The 27,739-nt window shown below is 45.7% G+C and overlaps 2 protein-coding genes and 1 pseudogene across 5 annotated transcripts; all 3 read left to right on the forward strand.

Annotated features, from left to right (window-relative positions):
• The first annotated feature begins 1,101 nt into the window (after nucleotides 1-1,101).
• Nucleotides 1,102-8,767, forward strand: LOC136477703 (LRR receptor-like serine/threonine-protein kinase EFR). Of its 4 annotated transcripts, XM_066475947.1 has the most exons (3): nucleotides 1,149-1,219; nucleotides 5,257-5,348; nucleotides 5,439-8,767. In XM_066475947.1, exon 3 carries the CDS (start codon nucleotides 6,525-6,527, stop codon nucleotides 7,779-7,781), a length of 1,257 nt encoding a protein of 418 aa, XP_066332044.1. In that variant the 5' UTR covers nucleotides 1,149-1,219; nucleotides 5,257-5,348; nucleotides 5,439-6,524; the 3' UTR covers nucleotides 7,782-8,767. The 4 variants fall into 4 exon arrangements, with proteins under 4 accessions (XP_066332041.1, XP_066332042.1, XP_066332044.1 ...); XM_066475944.1 differs by lacking the exon at nucleotides 5,257-5,348 and having other exon boundaries at nucleotides 1,102-1,219; XM_066475945.1 differs by lacking the exon at nucleotides 5,257-5,348 and having other exon boundaries at nucleotides 1,102-1,219; nucleotides 5,444-8,767.
• Nucleotides 8,768-8,946: 179 nt separating this feature from the next.
• Nucleotides 8,947-10,113, forward strand: LOC136477705 (receptor kinase-like protein Xa21). Its single transcript, XM_066475948.1, has 2 exons — nucleotides 8,947-9,807; nucleotides 9,899-10,113. The coding sequence occupies exon 1, from the start codon at nucleotides 9,079-9,081 to the stop codon at nucleotides 9,805-9,807; it is 729 nt and encodes a 242-aa protein (XP_066332045.1). The 5' UTR covers nucleotides 8,947-9,078; the 3' UTR covers nucleotides 9,899-10,113.
• Nucleotides 10,114-23,374: 13,261 nt separating this feature from the next.
• On the forward strand, nucleotides 23,375-25,233 carry LOC136470302 (BEL1-like homeodomain protein 2; annotated as a pseudogene).
• Nucleotides 25,234-27,739: the final 2,506 nt, after the last annotated feature.

The following is a 27,739-nucleotide window of genomic DNA, read 5'->3' on the forward strand; positions in this document are numbered from 1 at the left end:
AAGTTGCCCAGATTAATATAGCAGATTTAGGCAATGGCCGGCTGATCTAGAAACAAGCTGATTTTGGCTGATTCAACAGTATTCTATGAGAGAGAATAAACTGAAACATTGTCTAAGAAAACTGCCCGGAGGGGAAGGGGTATCTAAACATGCCCTTAGTACTACTATGGTCGCTACTTTGAATAACGTGTGAAGCACGGTATTGCACAACACATTCTTGTTCAAATCGGAAACTGCCCGGAGGGGAAGGGGTATCTAAACATGCCCTTAGAGCCTGTTTAGATTCCAAAAAAATTTGCGGCACATGTATGGAGTACTAAATGTAGATGAAAAAATACTAATTGCACAGTTGGGTGAGAAATCGCGAGACGAAACTTTCGAACCTAATTAGTCCATAATTAGACACTAATTGTCAAATACAAACGAAAGTGCTACAGTAGCCAAAACCCAAATTTTTTTTTGGATCTAAACACGCCCTTAGTACTACTATGGTCGCTACTTTGAATAACGTGTGAAGCACGGTATTGCACAACATATTCTTGTTCAAATCGGATACGTACAAGTTGACTTGACCCGCTTCCCTGTCAAGAATTCAAGAGAACCCATGAATAAATCATGCCCTTACCATCGTGGATTATTTACTGCTGACTGGTTTGGTATAAGAGAAAAATAATATTTCAACTTATAATCCACAATCATGTACCAGCAAACGAACAGGCTAAATACTGTCAGCGTCGAAATTGGTTTTGGAGACGTGAATGTAGCACCAGTGGGTCTCGTCAGTATCGAAACCGCTGGTGTTAGGTCGCACGTCAGTGTGGAAATGCATAATATCTCTGTGTCCACTTGCTGCTGAAAAGTAAAGAACTCGAGAAAGAGTAGAAATCTGCGGTTAGATGCTAAACGCCTAAACGTGCCGCAACAATCGTCCTGTCCAACTCGAACAACGACGGTGCCGTGGTGAAGAGATGGAAGCTGGAAAACGGCGGTAACTGGTGAATTTGACTGACTCAGGGTCTTCGCCGGCTACGGCGGTCAAGCTAAGCGAGGATAAGACATGAGTGGCATTGCAAGCTTGTGAGGTAAAACGGTTTCTAGATTTAAACCCCTGGGCCCGTAGCCAGCTGGTCATCCCAACTCGAAGCTCGCAAAGCTCAGAAAGCGCAACCAACCAAAAATACGCAGAGAAGGCTGCCATGTTACGCGCTCTCCGGCAAAGGTGCCTTATATACTCTCTTTCCTCTTGAGACCCCGTTTATTTTCCATCTTTCGTCAAAACTTTAGCACTTTTAGTCCATCTTTGGACAAAAACGAGCAAAACCCAGGCTGCTAAACTTTTGTCATTTCCTACCCAAGAGGCCTAAAACTGGGCAAAAACATGTTGGAGCGTGAGCTGTAGACTGAACTTGTTTGGTACAGTGCTAAACATTTGACATGCATCTAAATACCCAGATGTAAAGTTTCTCTACAAAAATGGTGGAATTCTCCTAGTATTTTTAAGTAGTAGCAAAACACTACTACTAGTCATAGCACATGAAAATCCTCACTAGAAGGTATTTGGTAGGGAAAGTTTATACTAAATTTTGAATACTAAAACACTAGGAGAATCCCACCTCACTAGGAGAAGTAGAAAATTCTGGTTGTGTTTGAATGGCAAAAATTTTGCAGCAAAAAATTAGAGGCAAAAGTTTTGTCATTCCAAAAGCATCTAAAATACCCTCTGATTCGCATATTGAGGTCTATTTTGCCTCCGTTTCAGTAAGATCTGAGCATTTGACAAAGGGAAACAGTTTTCCTTTAAATTACTTTATTTTAGCTGTTGCCCACTGGGTCACGTGTTTGCACGAAGTGTGCGCGAGTTTGAAATGATACTACGAAGCTGGTATCAGTCATACCATAGTCACGGCGTGGCTTCGCTTTTAACATCATGTATTAGAATCCACAAGGTTCGTTGTTTATGGTTTTCAGGTAACGAGGTCCTTATGGCCGCTGAAGGACCGAAAACGACGACCAGATAGGGTGAATGGAAGCCGTAAAATTTCTCATGAAACTTTTGGCCGCTGTACCAAAATCACCGTCAAACACACGAAATAAACACCGTGATATCCACGACCTAAATGAGTGAGTGGATGTTCCCTAACAACACAGCGGGACACCACAAAGTAATACGAGCAAAAGCGCACACCAAATCGAGGAGCAGAAAATAGGATGCCCAACTTCTATTTAGAAGAAGTGAGTTCCTGAATCTAAAATACCCAAACTAACTGGTGACAAGAGTATGCCTCATAACGGTAGAAAGGCAACGCAAAAATCGGAACTCAATTCGGACAACAAACGCAGAAGATACAAGCGAAACAATAAACCTGACCGGAAATTCAATCGGCTAAATTCACAGGGAGACGGAGGCACCGCCTGGTGCAGGGCGGTGCACCGCCAAGAAAAGGGGCGGTGAACACTGGTGTGTCCGGTGACCACTTGAGCAAACTGCGACAGAGAGAGACGCACGGCACAGCCTGGGTGAGTTGCCTCCCTGCAGCGTCTGTGTGAACGGGCCACGGGGGCCTCTCGAGCGAGCACCCGTTCGGTGCGCTGGGAGCGCACAGCGCTGGAGGCGAGCTCTGCTCTGCTTAAGAGAAAACGAAATCAAACAAGAACTGCTGCACGCAGGACTCCAGGACCAAGCCTATAGGGCGCGACTACAAGAGGTGCTCCACGCCAGGCTAGCCCTCATCGGAGGTCACCTGTCTCCAAACAAGAACGCACGAACTGAAGCCCAACTGAGAAGAACAGAGTCCGGCACCACGCACGAACAGAAAAGGGCACAGCCAAAATCGAACCAAAACTTGATCAAATCACCATGATTCGTTCCCAAAATTTGCACAAATGAAATTCAGCTTAGCATGAACCTATCCCCAAGGAATCATCGCCTGGAATCAATCCAAGCTCCGGGGCGCATGATTTGACGAAAAACGGCTAAACGAGGAACAACAAACCAAAACGCGAAAAACAAAATCACGATACCATGATTTCAAATACCGGAGGACACGGTGAGGTTACGGTCTCTCTTGCCAACTCGAATTTTACAGTAGTTTACACAAATTTGGAATTTGAGGAACTCAAAAATAAATCCGGAGACTAGAACGAGGAAAATAGTAAACGTTCCAGAGGTGAGATGGATCGGGCATATTTATGGGCCTGTTACACTTTTCTCATTTGCTTCTAGATATTTTTACAGCAAATCACCTAACCTGAGGACACTATGGTTAACTCTTTTTCTGTCGATCGGATGGCCACGCTTCCGATTTGCTTCGCCTTGATGCAACCTCCATGATTCCGCCACATGCCGCCCCGTTCCTCCTCGGAACAAACCCGCTGGTTTTGAGGCTCAACCCACCAAACCGTCCACGTCTGGTTTTGAGGCTCAAACCAACAAACCGTACTCCGATGGTTTTGAGGCCGAAACCACTGAACCCCTAGATGTCAACGCGTGTCCGACCTCCACCAAGCTTGACACCTTCGCCTTCCTTCTTGACTTGACCGACGCCATCTACATCTCTCATGTAGATGCGTGTCCGGCCTCCATCAAGTGTCACGACGCCATCCTCCTCCTTGACTTAGTCGACGCCGTCTTCATCACCCATGTACACTTGCGCTTGTCGATGTTCCCAGATGTCAGTCACCGCGACTGGTCACCCAGCCTCCAGGTCCCTCGATCCAAGCCTCACGTCCGTCCTTCACCGCTCCTAGTCCATCGGCACGGCACGTCCCTACTTGACCTTCACCTCGCCGTCAACCACCGCCTCCAAGCTCCACACCTGCACAAAACAAGCCAAGAGATATGTTGCACAACCTAACTCACGCCATGGTTAGTTCACACACTCAATCCAAGACGCGAATCACGTTACAATCACTCATCGTAAATCGAAACCAAAAGGGCACGTAGTGCTCGCAGCTGCCAATCAACCAGAGAAACTTGCTATGGCTATGCTATTAACGTTGCTGCTGCTGTCTTATGGGGTCAGCAACGCTCGTTGCTCGACGATCCCTGATAACAGCACCGACATGCTCGCTTTGCTTGATTTCAAGCAGGCCGTCACCGACCCAAGAGGAGCCTTAAGCACTTGGAACTCCAGCATTCCTCATTGCCAGTGGGAGGGTGTCAACTGCAGCCGAAAGCACCTAGGGCGAGTCACGGTGTTGAGCCTCGTCGGCTTAGGCTTGGCTGGTCCAATTTCCCCATCCATCGGAAACCTAACCTTCCTTGAAACTCTGAACCTGTCCCTAAATAGCTTATCCGGCGAGCTGCCTCCTCTGAACCGTTTCCACAAACTGCAACAATTTGTTCTGGCAAAGAACTCGTTGCAAGGGATCATTCCAGATACCCTTACAAATTGTGTTCCAACCTAAACTTTCTAGACCTATCCGAAAATTCCCTAAGGGCTACTTTGGAAGTTAGTGGAGCCTATCCCAGGGAGGAAAACCCCCGATGGGGATTTTTTTTGGACATTTGTTTCCTGTGTGTACTTCCCTTCGGGGGTCTTAGTTCCCTGCTGCTGTTTGGGAACTAAGGGGCATAAATCCCTATGAACAAGAATAGTCTCAAAAACTGAGAAAAGAAGAGAGAAATGTCTAGAAAAATCAAATAATATGATAAAGCTATTACATATATAGATGACTCACAAATAATCATGAAAAGACTTGAGGAAAAAAAAAAGCTTCTTAACACATATATGTCATCAAATAATATGATACAAGCATTCATTCGCCTCTCGATCAGCCTTGCAAGTTGCATCCAAAAGGTAAACTTGACTTCAAGTATTGTTCTGTAAAAATCCAGAAGGTAGAAGGATTGAGCTTCTACACTGCTATTCACCATCTTGCTAGTTTATCTTCAAGGCAAGAATATCCACCTCTGAAGAACTGATCACTAACTACACACCTCACTGCTCATAGCTGCTACATGATCTGTCGTCTCCATCAAGAACCAACAGCTGTCAACGGCGCCACTACCACTGATGCCACATACGCATGGCCTGCACTCTGTCAGAGGGGCATACAGATGAACTACGTCAATGCATAACAGCAACAACAACAACAATACATAAGCATTTTCAGAAAAAAAAAATGCATGAACTGTATTACCTTTTTGTTTTAAAAAAGGCTAGAACTGAAATATGATTGATTAATCTAACACTGGCTGCTACTAATTACACTAGAATAACCTTACCTGATTGAACAAGTGGGTGATATGAGCAGATCTGCTAAGCATCTAAGAAGAAATGCAGTAATGCACCATGGAAAGGAAAATCCAGAGGAACCTGGAACCTCTACAACTACACCTCTCCAATGTGTTAACTCCACTAGATCACATGAGCAAAAATACTATTCTTATGCGACCCAACTAATCACTAATCTCTAACACCACTATCTCCTGACAGTACAGTAAGCAGACAACAATTAATCTGCTCGATCTGGGGATACATCTGAAGTACCAAAGACAGAGTGGAAAGATGGGAATCGAAATAAACTTACCTGCAGCCTGCAGGGCACCTGTCTGTTCGTAGCTGTAGAACAAGCGGACGACGCACGTCACAGGAGGTGCAGGCGAATCACGTGGCAGGAGATGCAGGGAAGGATGAGATTGCCATAATATCTATGTACATTACTGGAAACTCGAATTGTTCTGTGGGTGTTTAATTTTTCTGTGCGTTTTTTCGGTACGCACAGAAAAATTACGATTTTTCTGTCGGTTTCAAAATACCCCGACAGAAAAATACGAAAACCCACAGAAATATTATATGATTTTTCTGTGCGTGATAATAGACACACGGAAAAAATCAGCACTCACAGAAAAATGCAACTTATTCTGTCGGTTCTTTAAAAACGCACAGAAAAAATATCCGGGGGCCAAATAGAGCAGATGTGGCAATTGCCACTAGTTTTGAGGCTCAACCCATCAAACCGTCCACGTCTGGTTTTGAGGCCCAAACCAGCAAACCGTACTATGATGGTTTTGAGACCGAAACCACCAAACCCCTCGATGTCAACGCGTGTCCGACCTTCACCAAGCTTGACGCCTTCGCCTTCCTTCTTGACTTGACCGACGCCATGCGTGTCCAGCCTCCGTCAAGTGCCACGACGCCATCGTCCTCCTCCTTACTTGGTTGACGCCTTCTTCATCACCCATGTACACTTGCGCTTGTCGATGTTCCCATATGTCAGTCACCGCGACTGTTCACCCGGCCTCCTGTTCCTTCGGTCTAAGCCTCACGTCCGTCCTTCACCGCTTCCAGTCCATCGGCACGGCACGTCCCTACTTGACCTTCACCTCGCCGTCAACCACCGCATCCAAGCTCCACACCTGCGCACAATAAGCCAAGAGATATGGTGCACAACCCAACTCACGCTATGGTTAGTTCATACACTCAACCCAATACGCGAATCACGTTGACAATCACACGTCATAAATTCAAACCAAAAGGCACCTAGTGTTCGCAGCTGCCAATCAACCAGAGAAACTTGCTATGGCTATGCTATTAACGTTGCTGCTGCTGTCTTATGGGGTCAGCAACGCTCGTTGCTCGACGATCCCTGATAACAGCACCGACATGCTCGCTTTGCTTGATTTCAAGCAGGCCGTCACCGACCCAAGAGGAGCCTTAAGCACTTGGAACTCCAGCATTCCTCATTGCCAGTGGGAGGGTGTCAACTGCAGCCGAAAGCACCTATGGCGAGTCACGGTGTTGAGCCTCGTCGGCTTAGGCTTGGCTGGTCCAATTTCCCCATCCATCGGAAACCTAACCTTCCTTGAAACTCTGAACCTGTCCCTAAATAGCTTGTCCGGCGAGCTGCCTCCTCTGAACCGTTTCCACAAACTGCAACAACTTGTTCTGGCAAAGAACTCGTTGCAAGGGATCATTCCAGATACCCTTACAAATTGTTCCAACCTAAACTTTCTAGACCTATCCGAAAATTCCCTAATAGGTGAAATCCCCCTCGGTATAGGTCTTCTTTCCAATCTATCGACTTTATTTCTTTACGAAAACAATCTCACTGGGATGATCCCACCAAGCTTGACAAACATTAGCGGGTTATCATCCCTCGCTCTTGGTGATAATCAGCTCATGAGTAGCATTCCCGATGAGCTGTGGCAATTGCCACATCTGCTCTATTTGGCCCTCGGTGGAAATAAGCTATCAGGTGGAATAACAGCAATAAATCGTTCTTCTCTCCGAGGTTTAGACCTAAGTAACAATATGATAGGGAACACATTACCATCTGACATCGGTGATATGCTCCCTAATATCGTATTTCTATTTTTATGCAGCAACAGTTTTGAAGGTAAAATCCCAGCTTCGTTAGGCAATATTTCAGGGCTACAAGAATTGGACTTACTATTCAATAATTTCACGGGCCAAGTTCCTAGTTCTCTTGGTAAACATGGGATGCTCACTTCTCTAAGCCTTTTGGGAAACAACCTCGTCGGAAATGATAGCCAAAGCTGGCAATTCATAGACACGTTGAGTAATTGTAGTTTTCTGCAAAGTCTCATACTAAGTCAAAATCAGTTTCAAGGAGCTATACCAAATTCTATTAGCAAATTGTCACCCAAACTTCAACAGCTAGCTTTTGGTACAAACGACTTAACTGGAACAGTTCCCACCGGCATTGGAAACCTAACTGGCTTAACTGAACTTGAAGTGCGCTATAACAATCTCAACGGTCAAATTGATGGGTGGGTTGGAAACCTGAAAAATCTACAAGGTCAAATTGATGGGTAGGTTACCGGAAGCGACAGGGTGCGCGCATGGATCTCGGTGATCGGGGTTGACTTGGTGAGCGTTAGTGGTAGCCGCTCATGATTGTGTCGGCAGCTTGCAGCGGACTACGGCGGCTAGCCCTACTTGGTAGTGGCTCGTCTAGCGTGGGACAACGTCTTCAGAGGCGGCGCAAGCGGATTCGATTGTGGGACGGCTACACGGCTTGCAGCGACTAGCTCTGCTTCGTAGCGGGCTACCTCAGTGTGGGACTTCGTCGGCAATGACGGCATGAGCTGTGACAACGGCATTTCGTCTTGGCGTCTTCGTCGTCTTGGGGATGGTGATACAATGTGGTGACCGGTTGATGGTGGTTTGGAGGCGGTGCGGTGTGCGGCTTCTTGAGTTCCGGCTCTATTCGGTTCGTGTCAATATCCCAATCCGACCGCCTAGAGTTTTTTTTATTTTTTTTCTCTTTGAGTTTGAGTTTGACGCGTGTTGAGGTCCCAATCCAACCGGCTAGAGTTTTTTCTCTTTGTTGTTGTTGTTGTGGTTGTTTGACTCTCTAGGGAGTCTTTGTTGCTCTGTTGTATTTACCCAGTCTGGGTCTCTCCTTTTTAATATAGTCGGCAGCTCTCCTGCCTGATTTTCCGTTTAAAAAAAATAACTTTGTTGGCCCAATACCGTCCTCTGTTGGTGAACTTTCTGGATTGACATTGCTTCTTCTACAAGAAAATAAATTTGAAGGTCCCATACCACCCAGTTTGGGAGACCTCCCACTGCTTACAAGGTGGAACCTTAGTTATAACAATCTACCGGGCAGCATTCCTGAAGGCATGTTTCCTACTAAATCCACGTTGACCAGATGTGTATTATCCTACAACAGGTTAGAAGGTCCAGTGCCTCCAGAGATTGGTAACCTTAAACAACTAAACTGAACTATATCTTTCGTCCAATAAGCTTACTGGGGAAATTCCAGCTACCTTGGGAAATTGTGAAGGGTTGCAGATCCTCGAAATGGATCACAACTACCTCACAGGGAACATTACAGTGACTTTGGGTGGTCTACAAAGCATGATCACGCTAAATCTTTCACACAACAATTTGTCAGGCCTCATCCCAACAAAACTGGCTGACCTACAGTATCTCACTCTGCTGGATCTATCTTACAATAATCTGCAAGGTGAAGTACCCACAAATGGAGTATTTGGAAATGCCAAATCCGTCTCACTTCTTGGCAACTGGGGACTTTGGAGGAGCCACGAATTTACATATGCCTTCATGACATGTTGTTTATAGAAGAGAAAAAATCATAAACTATATGGTCAAAATACTGGTACCGGTATTTGGCTCCATCTCACTCGTATTGTTCATCTACATTATAATCCACGAGAAGAAGACACCCAGAAGTCAACACTTTCTTTCATTTGGCAACAAATTCCCTAGAGTTTCTTACAAGGATCTAGAGCAAGCTACAGGGAGCTTTTCAAAGTCCAACCTAATTGGAAGAGGAAGCTATGGTTCAGTTTACAAAGGGAAGTTAACTCAAGCTAGAATAGAAGTTGCTATTAAGGTTTTTGACCTTGAGATCAGATTTGCAGACAAAAGTTTTGTTTCAGAATGTGAGGCTTTGAGAACCATTCGGCATCGGAATCTCGTTCCTGTGCTAACTTCATGTTCAACAATAGACAATAGTGGTAATGATTTCAAATCCCTAATTTATGAGTTCATGCCCAATGGAAATTTGGATACATGGTTGCATCAAAGACATGATGGTGCAGCTCCAAAATTTTTAAGCTTAGCTCAAAGAATAAGCATATGTGTTGACATAGCTGATGCGTTGGCCTATTTGCACCATGATTGTGGAACGCCTATTGTCCACTGTGATATGAAACCCACGAATATCCTTCTCGATGATGACATGAATGCTTATTTGGGAGACTTTGGCATTGCAAATCTCGTTGTTGATTCCAGATCAATAGCAGTTGGACACTCAGGTTGTAGTACTTCATTTACTGTGACGGGAACTATAGGGTATATCGCTCTATAGGTATAGATCAAGAATGTCGACATCTTCTCCTATATGTATATAAAGCAATATGTCATGCACAAAATAACTGATTTTTCTCTGTATTTCGTAGAGTATGCTCAAAGTGTTCATGCATCAACCTGTGGCGATGTTTATAGTTTTGGAATAGTACTTTTGGAGATGATTGACAGGCAAAAGATCAACTGGTTCTATGTTTGAAGGTGAGCTCAGCATCGCCAACTTTGTAGAGAGAAATTTTCCAGATAAGGTGCTACATATCATTTATGCTCATCTCCAGGAAGAATGCAAGGTCTCTAATAAAGCAATAATTACAACAGAAAACAAGGCCTATCGATGTGTGCTATCCCTTGTTCAAGTTGCCCTTGCTTGCACGAGAGAAGTAGCCATTAACTTGCAAGCAATCAGAAAGTCATATGTCACAACAATTAAATGAGACCAAGCCATGCTTCTATGGATCTCGTGTAACTAGCTGAGGTTGTCTTTGAATGTAATTGGCGTAAAGGTGTCAGACTAGGCATGAGTAGCATGCTCACATTGATGAACTACCCTGCTAGAAATAAAGCTATATGTGTTGGACAGAAAACTTGTGTGTAGTACAAGGCTACCAGTTCATACCAGGATTTGATTTTTGAACATTTGAAAAAATGGATTTGTTACAGCATTAATTAGTTATTTTCGTGAAGTGTCACATATCGCTTTGATGTACGGTATGTTGTTTGACCTTGTTTCTCTTTTCATAATCAACCATTTTGTTCTTGTTTTTTTTTCAGTGCCGTCGTTAGCGCGGTTTTTAAGATAGAGCTTATTGTAGCTATCACTAGTAGAGAACAGACCTTTGATCCTCGGCCAAAATGGGCTCTAGTCCCGGAATTTTTTGCCCCCGGGACTAGAAATACCTTTAGTCCCGGTTGGTGGCTCCAACCGGGACTAAAGGTCCCTGCCCAACGGCTACTGCGCCAGACAGAGGTGGCAGGGACCTTTAGTCCCGGTTGGAGCCACCAACCGGGACTAAAGGTATACTTTTACTCCCGGTTGGTGGCTCCAACCGGGAGTAAAGGTCTACTCCCGGGCCGTGGCTGCGCCCGGGGTTGGAAAGTTACCTTTAGTCCCGGTTGGATCTATCAACCGGGACTAAATGTTCTCCCTTTATAAATCGGCCGTCTCCTCCTTCCTCCCCGAACCCGAGCTCAGCACATTTTGAAGCTCACTGCAGTAGTGTTCTTGCTTCCTCCCTCCCTCCATTGTTCCTCCATCCATTCTTCGATTCCTCCGTCGATTCTTCAGTTGTAAAGGTTACCAATCTCATACTCTCATTTTTTACCATTTTCTTATGCCATTTTATTCACTATATATATTTATGGTTCTTTATTGTGGTTTTTTTTCATTTGTAAGCAATTTGAGCTCAAAATCACTTTAAGCTTGCATATTTACATGAAAGAAGGTTAAAGTATATATAAATATAAAGTTAAAAAATAGTTAGAAAATTATAGCAAATCCTTACTAGTTGAACTTGCGGACCGTGTTCAGGTCGGCGAGGATGTTCTCTGCCGAGCGGTAACGGACGTCAAGGAGGAGCTTTGATTCTACGAGGGAGAGCGATAACGGTCGTGGAAGACCGTGTTCCCTTCCTCGTAGAATCGGAGCTCTTCCTTGACCAAGTACGGTGCCGTCCGGTGGAGAAATCCTCGCCGAGCTGATCACGTAAGCAAGGTCAACTAGTACGGATGGTTATTTATTCACATGTCCCGATATCGTCGTAGTAGTCTGTCAATCACCGTACCTAAACGTAGTATATATAAATAAAAACTTAGAAAATAGTTAGAAAATTATAGAAAATCCGTACTAGTTGAACTTGCGGACCGTGTTCAGCTCGGCAAGCATGTTCTCTGTCGAGCGGTAACGGACATCAAGGAGGAGCTTTGATTCTACGAGGGAGAGCGACAACGGTCGTGGGAGACCGTGTTCCCTTCCTCATAGAATCGGAGCTCTTCCTTGACCAAGTACGGTGCTGTCCGGTGGAGAAATGCTCGCCGAGATGATCACGTAAGCAAGGTCAACTAGTACGGATGGTTATTTATTGACACGTCCCGATATCGTCGTAGTAGTCTGTTATGTGTGTACATTCCCATTCTTCTGTTAATTTGCGGAAATATCATATGAATTACTTACCTGCCGCAGTAAAAGACGAGAACACAATGACCATTAAAAATATCATTGTTTAGAGATCTAGATAATTTTATAGTTTGTTAATTTTATTTGTTTATAAAAGAAGAAATTTATAGTGTATTAAAAAATGAGTATAGAGAGTAGATGGCAACTGCTTCCGGGTCCTCGGCCTCTCATGGGTTTCCAAAGCGACTTAGGCCGGGCCTTCCTCTCATTCCATGCGGCAAGTGTCGTGATGAGACGAAGATTGTGATGGAGTACCGAGTGAAGAAGGAGGGTCCCAACAAGGATCGTATCTTCTACAAGTGTCCGGATCGCAATGTGAGTTATTTTATCGTATTTAATGATTATGGTTAGTTTATATCTATTTTCATGATGGTTGTGATTAAAGTTCTAATTTTTTGTTTTAATTTCAGTGGGATGGCAGTGGACGATGTTCAGGCTTCTACTGGGAGGAAGAGTATGTTGAACTCGTGCAAAAATATCTTGCACAACAGGCAGATACGGCGGCTAATGAGGCAGTGATCCAGCCGAAGAAGCCCAAAGATGTTGCACAATCGGGGGATCTGTCTATTTTAGTTGAGATTGGTCGCGAAATCCTTGTGCTCCTGAAATGTATTTTAGCTTTAGTTCTTTTAGTGGTAGTTGGGATTATCTACATTGTAGCGATGCTTTCATAAATTTGTATCTTTTGTGGTGGCACGCATGTTGTATAAATAATTAATTATGATCTAGGTTTTAATATGATATTTATGTCATGTAATGCAGATGAGCCGTCATTGGATGTATAATGCTGATCGCCGCTCACAAGAGTTCATTGACGGCGTGCATTCTTTATTACGTGCGGCCGAGACAAACAAACGCGATGGTTTCATGTGCTGCCCATGTGCCATATGTAAGAATATGGTGGAATATCCTTGCTCAAGGACTCTTCATTCACACTTGTTCAAGTCGGGTTTCATGCCAAACTATATTTGTTGGACAAAGCACGGAGAAACCGGTGTTGTAATGGAAGAAGATGAAGAAGAACAATGGGACGACAATGATATTATTCCTGATGGTGCGTGCTTCAATGATACTGCAATGGGAGAAGCTGAAGAAGAGGTAGCCGCAGAAGATGAGCCGGCTGATGATCTTTGTCAGGTCATTCGTGATGCACAAAGAGAATGTGAAAGTGAAAAGGAGAAGATCAAGTTCGAGCGGATGCTAGAAGATCACAAGAAATTGTTGTACCCAACTTGTGATGCAGGGCAGAAAAAGTTGGGAACCACACTAGAATTGCTGCAATGGAAGGCAAAGAATGATGTATCTGACAAGGGATTTGGAGAGTTACTAAAAATCCAAAAGAAGATGCTTCCGAAGTACAATGAATTGCCCGCCACTACCTACGAAGCAAAACAAGTTGTCTGTCCTATGGGGCTAGAAATAGAGAAGATACATGCATGTCCTAATGACTGCATCCTATACCGTGGCAAAGAGTACGAGAAATTGGATGCATGCCCGGTATGCCATGCGTCGCGGTATAAGATTAGGCGAGATGACCCTGGTGATGTTGAGGGCGAACGTCCGCGTAAGAAAATCCCTGCCAAGGTTATGTGGTATGCTCCTATAATACCACGCTTGAAACGTCTGTTCAGAAACAAAGAACATGCAAAATTGTTACGATGGCACAAAGAAGACCGTAAGGTAGACAATATGTTGAGACACCCTGCTGATGGGTCCCAGTGGAGAGCAATCGACAGAGAATTCCCGGAGTTTGCAAATGACGCAAGAAACTTAAGGTTTGCTTTAAGTACAGATGGTATCAATCCTTTTGGAGAGCAGAACAGTAGTCATAGCACTTGGCCTGTTACTCTAAGTATCTACAACATTCCTCCTTGGTTATGCATGAAGCGGAAGTTCATTATGATGCCTGTGCTCATCCAAGGCCCGAAGCAACCTGGCAATGACATCGATGTGTACCTGAGACCACTTATTGATGAACTTCTCATTTTGTGGAATAAAGAAGGTGTACGTGTGTGGGATGAGTACAAACAGGAACACTTTGATCTGCGAGCATTGTTGTTCGTAACAATCAATGATTGGCCTGCTCTAAGTAATCTTTCAGGACAGTCAAACAAGGGATATAATGCATGCACACACTGCTTCGGTGATATTAGAGGTGTATTCTTGAAAAAATGTCGAAAGGTCGTGTACCTTGGCCATCGTCGATTTCTTCCTGCAAATCACCCCGTAAGAAAGAAAGGTAAGCATTTTAAAGGGAAAGCAGACCACCTGACCAAGCCTCGCAACCGAACCGGTGAGGATGTACTCGATATGGTCAATGATGTGAAAGTCGTCTTTGGAAAAGGACATGGAAGCCAACCTATTCCGAAAGACGCTAACGGTCACGCACCCATGTGGAAGAAAAAGTCCATATTTTGGGACCTACCCTATTGGCAAGTCCTGGAGGTCCGTAGCTCGATCGACGTGATGCACCTGACGAAGAATCTTTGTGTGAACCTGCTAGGCTTTATGGGTGTGTATGGAAAGCCTAAGGACACATTTGAAGCACGACAGGACCTGCGTTGTTTGAGAGAAAGAGACAACCTGCATCCAGAGAAGACAGATGATGGACGCCATTACTTACGTCCTGCTAGCTACACTCTAAGCAAAGAGGAGAAGGAAATCATGTTTGAATGCTTAAACAACATCAAGGTACCATCTGGATTCTCCTCGAATATAAAGGGTATTATAAATGTGCCAGAGAAGAAATTCTGTAACTTAAAGTCCCATGACTGTCACGTTCTCATGACGCAATTACTTCCAGTTGCATTAAGAGGAATTCTACCTCCAAATGTACGTCTAGCCACCGTAAAGCTATGTGCATTCCTCAATGCAATTTCTCAGAAGGCAATTGATCCAACTGATCTAGCTAAACTACAGAATGATGTGGTTCAATGTCTCGTCAGCTTTGAGTTAGTGTTCCCTCCTTCCTTCTTTGATATTATGACACACCTCCTAGTTCACCTAGTCAAGGAGATTTTCACTATCGGTCCTGTGTTCCTACACAACATGTTCCCCTTAGAGAGATTCATGGGAGTCCTGAAGAAATATGTTCACAACCGTGCTCGCCCAGAAGGAAGCATCGCCAAGGGCTATGGAACAGAAGAGGTCATTGAGTTCTGTGTTGACTTTATTCCCGACCTTGACTCGATTGGTGTTCCTGAATCGAGACATGAGGGGAGACTAAGCGGAAAGGGGACACTAGGGAGGAAAACATATATTGGTACGGATGATGATTATTTTAATAAAGCGCACTACACAGTTCTACAGAACTCCTCTTTGGTAGATCCGTATATTGAGACACACAAGGATCTCTTACGATCCGAGTTTCCAGGGAAGACTGAAGCTTGGATTACGCATAAGCACATGGAAACTTTCGGCGGTTGGTTGCGAAAAAAATGTCAAGGTGATGAGAGCATCCATGAGCAACTGTATTTATTGGCTATGCAACCATCATGGCATATCGTCACATACAAAGGGTACGAGATAAATGGGAACATATTCTACACAGTAGCCCAAGATAAAAGGAGTACCAACCAAAACAGTGGTGTCCGCATAGATGCCACAGACCCGAATGGGAATAAGCAGACATATTATGGACGCATAGATGAAATATGGGAACTAGAATATGCACCTACTTTGAAGATCCCATTGTTCAAGTGCCAATGGGTCAAGGTGACCGGAGGCGGGGTAACAGTAGACAACGAGTATGGAATGACAACAGTAGACCTTAGTAATATTGGGTACAAAGACGAACCATTCGTCCTTGCCAAGGATGTGAATCAGGTGTTCTATGTCAATGATATGTCTACCAAACCAAAAAGAGGGAAAAACGATAATGACTCAACCAAAGAGCCAAAGCGCCACATAGTTCTTTCAGGGAAAAGAGTCATCGTGGGAATTGAGGACAAGTCGGACATGTCAGAAGAATATGAAAAGGATGACCGAATTCCGCCCTTCAAAGTGAACAAAGACCCTAGCATCTTGGTAAATGATGAGGACACTCCATGGTTACGAAGCGATCATAACCAAGGGACATACGTAAAGAAGAAGTTCACTGCTGTGCCCACTTGATGATATAGTGATTTAATATAGTGTGTGTTTGAGATATTATGTAATAATTGTGAATTCAGATGTTTATTATGTCATGTTTCAAATTAAATCAATGTTTGATTTGGTGGGATTTCTCTCTCAAAAAGGTAAATTAGGATACTGAGTGATGAAATATTAAAATATTAACGTTAAAATGATGTGAAAACAAATTTCCTGTCCAAAACCAATAATTTTAATAATTTTAATTAAACACTACATTTTTGCATTAACGAAATAATAAATATTAGTTACATTATGTTTTATAATTCTAACAAAAAATAAAAAAAGTTAGGTTATCGATTTTTCCTATGTGCAATAAACAAAAATAAAATTCATATTTTTAACAAAATAATTTTATGCCTTTTATTTAATTTACTATGTATTTAATAAAAACTATTGCATTTCTATTGTATTTAACAAGACTATTGCTTAAAACAGGCGGGAAACGAAACTGCAGGCCACCTTTACTCCCGGGTGGGAAGCCACCCGGGAGTAAAGGTGGGCTGCAGTTTCGTGGCCCGCCAAAAAAAATCCTTTACTCCCGGTGCGTGTTACCAACCGGGAGTAAAGGTATACCTTTACTCCCGGTTGGTAACACGCACCGGGAGTAAAGGTACCTTTACTCCCGGTTGGTAATACGCACCGGGAGTAAAGGGTTTTTACTCCCGGTTGGTGGCTGGCACCGGGAGTAATTCTCCTCTGCTATATAACCTCCAGCGCCTGGTAGATCGATCCGCTCGTCTTCTTCCTCGTCGAACACCGCCGCCCTCTTCTTCCTCGCGCCGCGTCCGTTCGTCTTCCGTGACACCGGCGCCGCCATCTTCTTCCTCGTGCGGCCTCCACCGCGCGCGCCCGTGCCCCTCCTCCGCGCTTGCCCGTGGCTCTCCACCGCGCCCTCCTCCGCGCCCGAGGCCCTCCACCGCGCGTTGCCCCACCGCGCCGGCCCGAGGCCCTCCAGTACGTACACTGCCGAGCTTCGAGGTGATATATTCGTCGATCTCTTTGTACATTCGTCCGAGCCCTCCACTGCCGAGTTATAGATCACGTCGAAAACTACAACTTTGGTGTAAGCCATGTCAACGGTCGAGGTCGATTGAAAATTCCAAATTTTGAATCACAAAATCTAGAAACTAAAAATGAATATTTGGAACTCTAAATGATTTTAAATAAAAACATATCTTAAGGCAAGTTTTGAATATTTGGAACTCTAAATGACAAGTATAATTTAGGATCACCAATGAAATTACTTTAGAAATTAATTAGATCGATGTAAATCCATGGCTTGTATAATAAACACGCTATATATTATTTGGAAACAACGCTACGAACCATCCGCTAATGATCCAGCCCATCAACCGCCATATATTCATCACTATATGATATGCCATTATTTCAAGATGCAGTTTCAATAGAAGAATTTTTTCTATCTTCATAGATCAATGTTTGTTAACGAAATTTTATCCAAATATATTCATGTAGGGTCTTTTTTTTGAAGGATTTGTTGTAGGATATATAATGGTCAAATAGGAACTCAATTTTGATACCTAGTTTGTAAACTAAGCGTTTTTTAGTTTATCAAAAATATCACATGTTTCTTCATTTGTGAACTTTGAATATACAGATATAATATATTAATGTTGCTAAAGTAATATGAGCATTACATATTTTTTTCCGGGAAGACTATCTTCAAACTTTATATCATAGCATCAGAGATCGCCTGTAGAAGAAGAAAATAAATTCTTATCATTTCGGAAATAGTAATGGTTATATGAGCAATAAGACACATATACTTACATTTCATAATGACTTATACTTATATTATTAACATAGAATTTTCTCATATGATGAATGACTACATGGTTGATCACATGGTACATAGGATCACAACATCACGCACCGACACCGCCCCGGCCCGCCTCACGTCGTCGTCGTCGTCAGCACGCCGGCCCGCCTCACGTCGTCGTCGTCAGCACATCGGCCACCGCGTCGACACGTATATATACGTCATTTGTATTCATATGCATTTCGTCCATGCGTTTCTATGTATACGGCGGAGCACCGCCGCCCTCGTTCACCCATGTGTACAGACATATATACGGTGGAGTGGAGCACCGCCACTCTTGTCACACCGCCCTTTCTCGTGCCCTAATTCGCCCTAGTACCGACGTAGTTCGTCCTAGTGTGGCGAATTGCGTCCGTGATCGAGGGGCAAGATTTAATAATGCATATTGTTTGTAGATTTTACGCATGTAATAAGCAAAGATTTGACGTACTATATATTGGTTTTGTTTTTTGAAGCTAGATGGCCGACCCGAGAAATATGGATGAGGAGGAGTTGATGATGAATTTGATCAACACTGGCACTCAAGTTGCCGGCGATGATGGTGCTAAAAATAACGTGCAAGAGGATGTAGATGACGGGAGTCAGTACTTAGCTCTTGAACAAAATGAGCAACAACATATTGGCCAAGTATATATTTTTTATTATTAGCTATATATATATATATATATTATCATATGTCTTATGTGTGCTCATGACATTAAAAATAATGTTTATGTTTTGTAGCCCTCTGGATCGACATCAACAACTACAACGAAGAGTAAAAATGTTCGAGGTCCCAAAAAGCCATTGGAGGGTCGCTTCATCATCTCGGAGTTCAATGTGGATACAGGAGAACCGGGGGGGCCGAATAAAATGAAATTTGTGCACCACTGTGGTTACCTTGTACGGGACCGGCTCCCGATTAGTACCCGTGAATGGAAGAAGAAGACCAATGCTCCTCATATCAGTTTTGTCTCCGATCGTGACAAGGCGTTAATTTGGAATGATGTCTTGGTACATTTCACGCTCCAAACAGATGATTATGATGATATAATAGATGGTGATGAATTGAAGGAGCGAGTTAGGGATTGGGCAATGAAGAAGATGGCCACCCAGTTTCAGACTTGGAAGAAACACCTATACACGACGTATGTCAAGAAGAACATAGCACCAGATTTTACTGTCCCAGGCCCGATCTCAAAGCAGAGGCCCTATTGGGATGAGTTTGTACAGTACAAGACTTCGGAAGAGGGTGTGAGTCGGGTGATAAAGAACCAACGTAATGCCCAACAGAAGACATACCACCATACCTTGGGATCAGGTGGCTACCCGACTGCCATTAAGAAGTGGAACAAAATGGAAGCAGACCTTCTTGCCAAGGGTATCAGACCAGAATCACTCGAGTGGGGAGAACGTGCAAAGAATTGGTTTTTCGCTCATGGGGGAACACTAGACCAGGAGACAGGGAAGTGCGTTTATGGCGCAAGACTGCAAGAAGCAGCAGAAAGATTGTTTTATGCTCAGAGAGCTACTGCTAGTGGTGCGTTCAGGCCCAACAGAGAGAAGGATGAGCTGACATACGCCATCGGGACTATTGAACATGGTGGCCGAACTAGAGGCAAAGGAAGTGTCTCGTGGGAGCATGGATTCCCTCAGGACAGACCTTCCTACAGAAGTCGCCAGAGAAAGAAGGAAGAAGAGGCACAACGGCTCCAGAGGTTGGAGGAAGCGGTGCGTGAAGCACAGGAGCGGGAAAAAAACCTTGAAGCGAGAATGCAAGAGGAAATCAAAAGGCAAGTGCAAATAGCAGTGAGTGCAAGTAAGCAGGCATCAGAGCCAGGAATCAACATTAGCCAATCTGTTCAGTTGAAAAGCAGCTGCGCTTCCACGGAGATACCAAATCAAGGGGACACAGGACTGCGCTTCCCTGTGGATGACGTCACTGAACCTTGTACAACGTGTGAGCTACACATTCCGAAGGAGAATTCCACAATCAAGGTGGCTATCGGTCTTGTTAATCCTATCGACCGAACCAAGACACCAAGGATTCATGGGAATATAATCCAAGAAGGATATGCCACCATCTCGGTAGATAAAGCTGAAAAAGGTTTTAGTGATTTGCCTCTTGACATTCCTGGAGGTGATGGCGAGAAGACTCTAGGAGAAGCGGAGAAGACATTCATTCTATGGCGCAAGCGCTACATCATCATTCCAGGGATGTCGGCTCCACCTCCTCCTGAACTACCTCACCATAGGTACGTGCGGATGAAAACACTACATCATTAATTTGTATTGGCTTAAATAATTAACAATCTGCTCATAATAATATGTCATTCCTTTTTTTGTAGCAGATCCTCCCCCAACCTAAATCCAATTGTTCAATCGCCAGATCATCATAGTGCTCTGTACGATGACATTGTGTTGGAAGACGAGGCTGCATCCACACCCTCTCCAAGGAGGTCTCCAACGTCGCAGCCGCCACCTCCAAGGAGGTCTCCAACGCCGCTGCCAACACCTCCAAGGAGGTCTCCAACGCCTCCCCCGCCCCCGCCTACCAAGAAGCCTAGCAAGAGGCCAGCCCCTCAAACGAAGAACCAGTCCCCGCCTGCAAAGAAAGCCACCGTGAAACCAAGGGCTATTCCCAAAATAATATCTGAAGAGAAGGAAGAAGGTACTGATGCATATAAAAAAGACATGTCTAGATTCTATGACAAACTTAAAATGAATCAAGAAGCAAGGAGAAACCCAGAGAAACCGTACTTCTTCGTAGCTCCGGATATTTTAAGAAAAAAGGTGACTTCTTACCAGCAACAACAGCGGGAATCTCGTAAGCCGTCCAAATCAACGTTATCAGACTATGACCGCACTCTCACCAAGTCAATTGAGGCGGCACAGAAAAAGAAGCGGGCAGGGAAAGGAGTTGCCCAACTCGGACAACAAGCGCACCAATCAATCCCCCCGCTAGTTGTTGGTAATGAATATGGTTCGAATTTAGGATTAATGCATCAGGCAAACATACCTCCGGATGTCGATTTGGATCACCTTGGTGAATTTCTTGATGAGACTGGTCTCGACCTTTACCAGATGTTTGGTGATGGAAACATTGAGAGTGCGGCGGAGGTTGATATTTGGAAGAAAAAATTTGTACTAGGCCAGAGTCTATACAACCCTCAAGCCTTATCTGATCTGGGGACGCAAATGTACCTGCTAAACAAGTGGTACATGCAGGCGTCTACCAGTGGAGACTTCTGCGTTGGTGTCAGAATTAGAGACGAACATTGGTTCCGTGGCGATGATGTTATGTATGTTGACTTTGCAGAATTTCATCAACTATGCCACCTGACCTCTCTGGACAAAGTTATCATTAGCTGCTATTGCCTGTAAGTAATAATTCTTTCGATCTATTATTAAACTCATCATATGTGTGTATATGCATATAAATTATCCTAACAAGTACTATATATATGCAGATTTACAATGACCGAGCTCAGAAAGGAAGGCTGCAATGAAATTGGTTTTGTTGATCCCCATATAGTATTCAAAGACCCAATTACTCCAATGACTAATTGGAAGTCTGAGTCAGAGAGTAACCTCATGAACTTCTTAGTGAACCAACGCCATAAGAAGGATATACTCTTTCCCTATAACTTCAAGTGAGTGTTAATCATGTCGATCATAGCCTTAATGGCTCATATGTTGATTCTAGTTAATTAATGAGTGTTATGCGTTATATCCTATAAACACATGCAGCAATCACTGGATATTGATGGACATCGATCTGGTGAAAAGTCACTTGATAATCTATGACTCGATGAGAAAACCACAACAAGACTACCAAGATATGATAGATATTATCCAGAGGTAATTTCGGGATCTCTAGCAACTATATATACACACAAACATGATGATTAACTATATCTGATGACGTGGCAAATTTTTTATTGGGCAGTGTTTGGAAAACCTTTATTGAGAAGCAACACATGGAAAAATGCAAAGCGCCACTGAATGTAATCCCATTGAAAGTAAGTCCCCTGAATCGCATCATCTTTATTAATTAAACATATAGCTTTCACCGGATCACCAGATTGGATGACAAATCTTTTTCTCGTAAAGTGGTGTCTGAGGCAGGAACAGGGGAACAACTACTGTGGTTACTATGTTTGCAAGTTTATCAAGGTGGTCTCCCAAAGAACTCCTACAGAGAGACTCAAAGTACGTTAAAAATACACTATATATTCATTTAATTATTATTATTGATTGTGTTACTATGTCTTTATATATATATATTAATTTATTTTCCTTTAATTCAAACCTGTAGACTCGATGGTTGGAGGAAAAGGTCATACGGCAAGACCAAATCAAAGCAATTCAAGAGTCTATAGCCGGATTTTTTTAATGAGCAGGTCATCGATTCCAAGGGCGAGTTCTACTTCGACCCAACACTGCCATTGAAGCCAAGCTAGAGGATGAGAAGAAACTTGTTATGTCACAACAACTATAATGCAATCTTTTGTAATATATGCACATGAAATAATATAATGTAAAATACACATATGCATGCATGCATGTAAATATATATATGATGCATGCATGCATATATATATATATATATATATATATATATATATATATATATATATATATATATATATATATATATATATATATATATATTTTTCTATGCTTGAATTGTGTGATTTAATACGTTCATTGTGCTTGAACCGAAACATACTATATGCGCGTATAAATGTATAATTAGCAGCGTACAATACGACTTCGAAAACCTATTTTGAAAAGAAAACAAAAAAATGAAAAGAAAAGAAAAAAGAAAAAAACCTTTAGTCCCGGTTCGTATTACCAACCGGGACTAAAGGTGCCGGCCATCGTGGCATGTCAGGAGGCACCTTTAGTCCCGGTTGGTGTTACCCACCGGGACTAAAGGTCCTCCTTTAGTCCCGGTTCCTCACCCGGGACTAAAGGACCCCCTTTAGTCCCGGATGCTTGCTCCCGGGTGGGGAACCGGGACTAGAGGGGGTTCCCCACCGGGAGTAAAGCCCGTCTCTGTACTAGTGTATGAAAACATTTGGATCGAACCACTGGTTGTTCATGACAGTTGAGTCAGAGGCAACACCGACCATCCATGCCTTTCGTATTAGTATTCATTAACTTTATTTACTCCTTAGAAAAAAAATATCGTCTCCTGAGTATCTCTTTTTAGTAGGGTGTTTCTAGAATTGTTGAGTCATTGTAGGCCTTCTGCTCGTTTCCAAATCCACATGAAGAAATTGTGTGCCCCGACTACCTGTGGCAACAACGCCGCGGCGCTTGACATCGACAAGATAATAACTCGGTAATGCTCTGCTACTTCAAGTCCGTATATGCATTAACCTAATTGGCCGTTGATCGTACATTCGTACGACAAGGACATGGGGAAGACCGGAAATGGGCTTTAAGCCTTTAACATGGCCTTACAGCAAAATTATAGAAGTGGACCTGGATTTGGGTAGTGACTGAAGTGGCCAAAAAAAACCAACGATGTAGGTTAAGTAGTGGTGACTGTTCCTCATGCGGGATATTTCAAAGTGACAAAGTCGATCACCGGATTGGCGGTGCTAGGCACCGGACTAATCCGGGTGCACCTACCGAGCTGTATCGAATCGCAGACATGCTCAGGTTCGGCTGGCTAGATAACGAATTAATGAGGTATATTCTTTTTTGAGTTAAATGCATCATAGGTCCATTAACTTGTGAGGATATTTCGGTTAGTTCCATCAATTTCTAAAATAGTTTTTTGAGTCCATAAATTTTGTATGCCGTATAACTTAGGTCCATACTCCTCTACGTTGGCTTCTCTTGCTGATGTGGCATGATGACTAGTCTTCTATGTCCCACTCCCACGGATTCCACCAGGGCAACAGCGGCGTCTACAGCTACTCCTCTGATGGCTTCGACCGCCCGGACTCCAGCCACAGCAGCAGCACGAGCACGTGGCGCACCACCGCGACAGGCTGAGGGTGCAGGGCTTCGACCCAGCCGCCGCCGTTGGGCATGGCCTGCTCCCTCTCGACGGCGACGAGCATGGCGGGCCTGGGTCCATGTATGAGCATGCAGCGGCAGCCGCCGGGGCCTCCAACATGCTCTCCGAGATGTTCAACTTCCCCGCGCCGCGGTCGGGGCCCTCCGCCACTGAGCTGCTGGCCAGCCAGATGAGCGCCAACTACCGCTTCGGACTACGGCAGCAGCAGGCCGGGCCCGGAGGGGTGGCCGGCTTGTCCGACGGCGACGACGGTTGGTTCGGGGCCGGCACGGCGGGTCGTGCTGGCTTGGTCCTCGGTGGGGCCAGCATGGGCTCGTTAGGTGAAACGTCGTCCCGAAGCAGCAGCAAGCAGCCAGCCAGATGAGCGATGCAGCTCTTCCTGATGAACCCACAGCAGCAGCAGCAGTCTAGATCGTCGCCAACCTCGCCGGACGTGCAGCAGCACCACGAGGTGTTCCAGGCTTTCGGCGCCGCCGGGGCCCCGTTCATGGAAGGCAAGGGGCTGTCCCTCTCGCTGTCGCCGTCACTGCAGCAACTGGAGATGGCGAAGCAGGCCGAGGAGCTAAGGGTCCGGGACGGCGTGCTCTACTTCAATCGGCAGCAGCAACATCAGGGTGGCCCGTCGGTGCAGCAGCAACAGCTGCCGATGGCATTGCATGGCCAGGTCGACGCGCTGGGGCAGCAGCTGCATGTCGGCTATGGCCCACCCGGTGTCGCGGGCATGCTGCGCAACTCCAAGTACACCCGCGTGGCGTAGGAGCTCCTCGAGGAGTTTTGCAGCGTCGGGCGCGGGCAGATCAAGGGCGGCGCGCAGGGCGGACATGGGGCCTCGGCCTCCAACCCTAACGTGAGCAACAAGGGCGGCGCCTCCAGCTCCAGCGACGCGCAGTCGCCTTCTGTCCTCGCTCCCCTTCCTCGCGTCACTGTCCCTCGCCGACAACCGGTTCCACGGCGAGCTCCCCGCGGGGGTCCCGCTGCCGCCGAGCCTCCGCATCCTCGACCTCTCCGGCAATGCCTTCTCCGGCACCATCCCGCCTCGTCCACGGTGAGGTCGCCCACGCCGGCGCCGCCATGCGTTCGCCATAGCAGCAGAAGGTCCAGGAGCTTGGCGTCGTGCTGGGCCGTCCACACGTACACGTGCAGCCGTGACAGGATCTTGCGGAGCGACCGCCGCGACACCGGCCTCCTCCTCCTCGCCGCAGCCGCCGCCGTGGTCGTCGCCGTCTTCGAAGCGCATCACCAGCTGCTGGTCAATCATCAATAGCTGGCTCACGGTCGTGACTGGCTGCTCTGGCTGCGTTTGCACGTTACGCATCTCCTGCCGTCCATGGCGATGGAATGGTCAGTTGGTCACGCAAGCGTGAAGCGTGTGTGTACCGAAACTAGCAGCGAGCACGTACTGTGACTGCGAGGCGTCGTCGGCGCGGAGGCGGAGGCTAAGGAAGACGACAGAGCCATGGCGCACGCCGTAGTGCGCGACGGGGAGGCCATCATCGTCAGCACCCACACCCGGCGGTCTCCTCGGCGTGGCACGACGGTGCGTTGGCGGCGGCGGGGGGCGCTCGTGCTGTTGTCGTCGAGGTACTGGCACTCGGCCTTCCCGGGGACGCACAGGCCGTACGCGTCGCACGGCGTCGGCAGCTCGCACCGCTCTGAGATGGCCCTGTAGTCCGACGTCCACGCCTTTCATTCGCTGGTCTAGTACTACGCACGGAGGTTGCCGTCGTCTTCGAGCGTCATCCGCCGGAAGGCGCCAGTGAGGTTGTCCACGAACGTGTCGAACGAGAGCACGTCGACTCTCCGATCGCCGCCCTCGAGGTACAGGCCGAAGAACCCGCGGGAGTCGAGGTGGTCGTAGACTGGCGGCTCCGTGACGCTCTCCGGCTACGCCTCGAGCGCCGTGTGCCGCCAGTACGTCAATACATACATATGGTGTTTCTTCTTTTCGCGTTCGAGATCGGCAAGGATTCAGAAGACAAACTCTAGCTACCTACCGCCGGCCACCGGTCACTTGGCGTCGCCGGCGGTGCTACTGAACCCGATGTCATGGCCGCCCCTGCGCAGCGTGCTAGTGAGCAAGGACGAGCTGAGCGAGTCGGCGGACGACGAGTCGTCCGACAGGCCGGCGAGCCCCAGCAAGGCGTAGTCCGACACGCTGTCCTGCAGGCTGAGCAACAGCTGCTGGTTGTTGGCGCTGCCGCCGAGGCTCATGGACGGCCTAGCCACGGGGACGAACGGCCGGTCCGCCTCACCGCCCAGCACCTGCACCACGCCGCGCATCCCGGGCCGCAGCACGAGTTCTGGGCTGGAGCACGCCAGCCCCACCAGCAGCGCGCGCCGTGCCTCGTCCTCGTCAAACTCCCCGCCCAGCCGCGGGTCCATGGCCTCCAGCAGCCACGCCTCCCCGCATGATCCTCATCGTCGGCGCCGAGGCAGTGGCACTCGCCCATAAGCTGTTTGACAAAATGCATTGCCAAGAGCTGCGTCAGAAGGACATGTCAGCAGGCCACGTCAGCATGAGAAGCCCGCGTTGAGAAGTATGGACCTAAGTGATATGGTATACAAAATTTATGGATCCAAGAAATCACTTTGGAAGTTGATAGACCTAACCGAAACCTCCTCACAAGTTAATGGACCTCTGGTGCATTTAACTCTTCTTTTTTTGCGACGAATTAACGAGGTATATGTGACGCGGTACCTATGATGGTGTAGTTTAAGCTCTAAATTGTAACCGGTCGCTATGTTGAAGAAGAATAATGTCTAACTCCGCTGGGTCACAGGCCTCGAACTCCATATATCGTGAGTGTATGTTTGCCACGATGAAGACAAAAAAAAAATAGTAGCAAGAGATCTAGTACTCAAAAAGAAGAGAGCTGAGACGTGATGGACGACGGACTGGAAAAATTACTGTACTTACATTAGTTAGAGAAAGCCACCGCTTGAAGGTGATATGCGTTGTTCCGGGATGAATATTTGAGCAAACCAATAATTCAACGTGCAGAGTCCTGCATAATTTAAACGGTCAAACTACGGCAAGGCATACGCCGGGATGTCCACATGGACGACGAAACGTGTGGATGCAATCGTGCTGTGGGCCTGTGGCACTGATTTTAAACGCCCTCTGCCTCCTGGTGCCTTAGCAAAAGTATGTGCAAGAAGAGAACCAAAGTAGCACCAAAGAGAGGAAGACTCGTAGTGGTGTTTTCCAGCGTCCAAGGCTCCAAGCAGAGGTTCTCTATTTTCTTCTCGCAGTACTTTCTTTCACTTCGCCCTTTATTCATTGCAAGGCAACTAGGCTGTGTTTGGATGGGTTGTCGTGGCTTGGGGCCTCCTGCCTAGACACGCGCATGCAGCCCTATGCCCTTGTGAAATCAAACGCATGGGAGCAAATGCCCGGCACAAGCGAGATTTCCACGCCGTGATCCAAAAAAACCCCTGGTTCATAATATAAAGTCACATGCTCACTCCGTCCCATAAAAAGAGTCGCTATGAGACTCGTGTTTAATTAGATTTGTAGAAAATAGTATGAATATTATACGAAAATATATTCAAAGGTCTATCTATTGATACTAATTCTGTGTCATAAAAGCGAGAATAACATTTTTTATGGGTCACAGGGAGTAGTAGCTGGTACTAAATACTTTTAATATTTTGCTATGCAGTTGTTATGGAAAAGTACTGTTACTACCCTAAGAAGTACTGTTTGCTAGTTATGTAGAAATGGATTTTCCTTTGAATATTGTTTATGCCTTATTGCTTGCAGACAATGC

The sequence above is a fragment of the Miscanthus floridulus genome, chromosome 8, assembly GCF_019320115.1.
Source record: "Miscanthus floridulus cultivar M001 chromosome 8, ASM1932011v1, whole genome shotgun sequence".
Lineage (NCBI taxonomy): Eukaryota > Viridiplantae > Streptophyta > Magnoliopsida > Poales > Poaceae > Miscanthus > Miscanthus floridulus.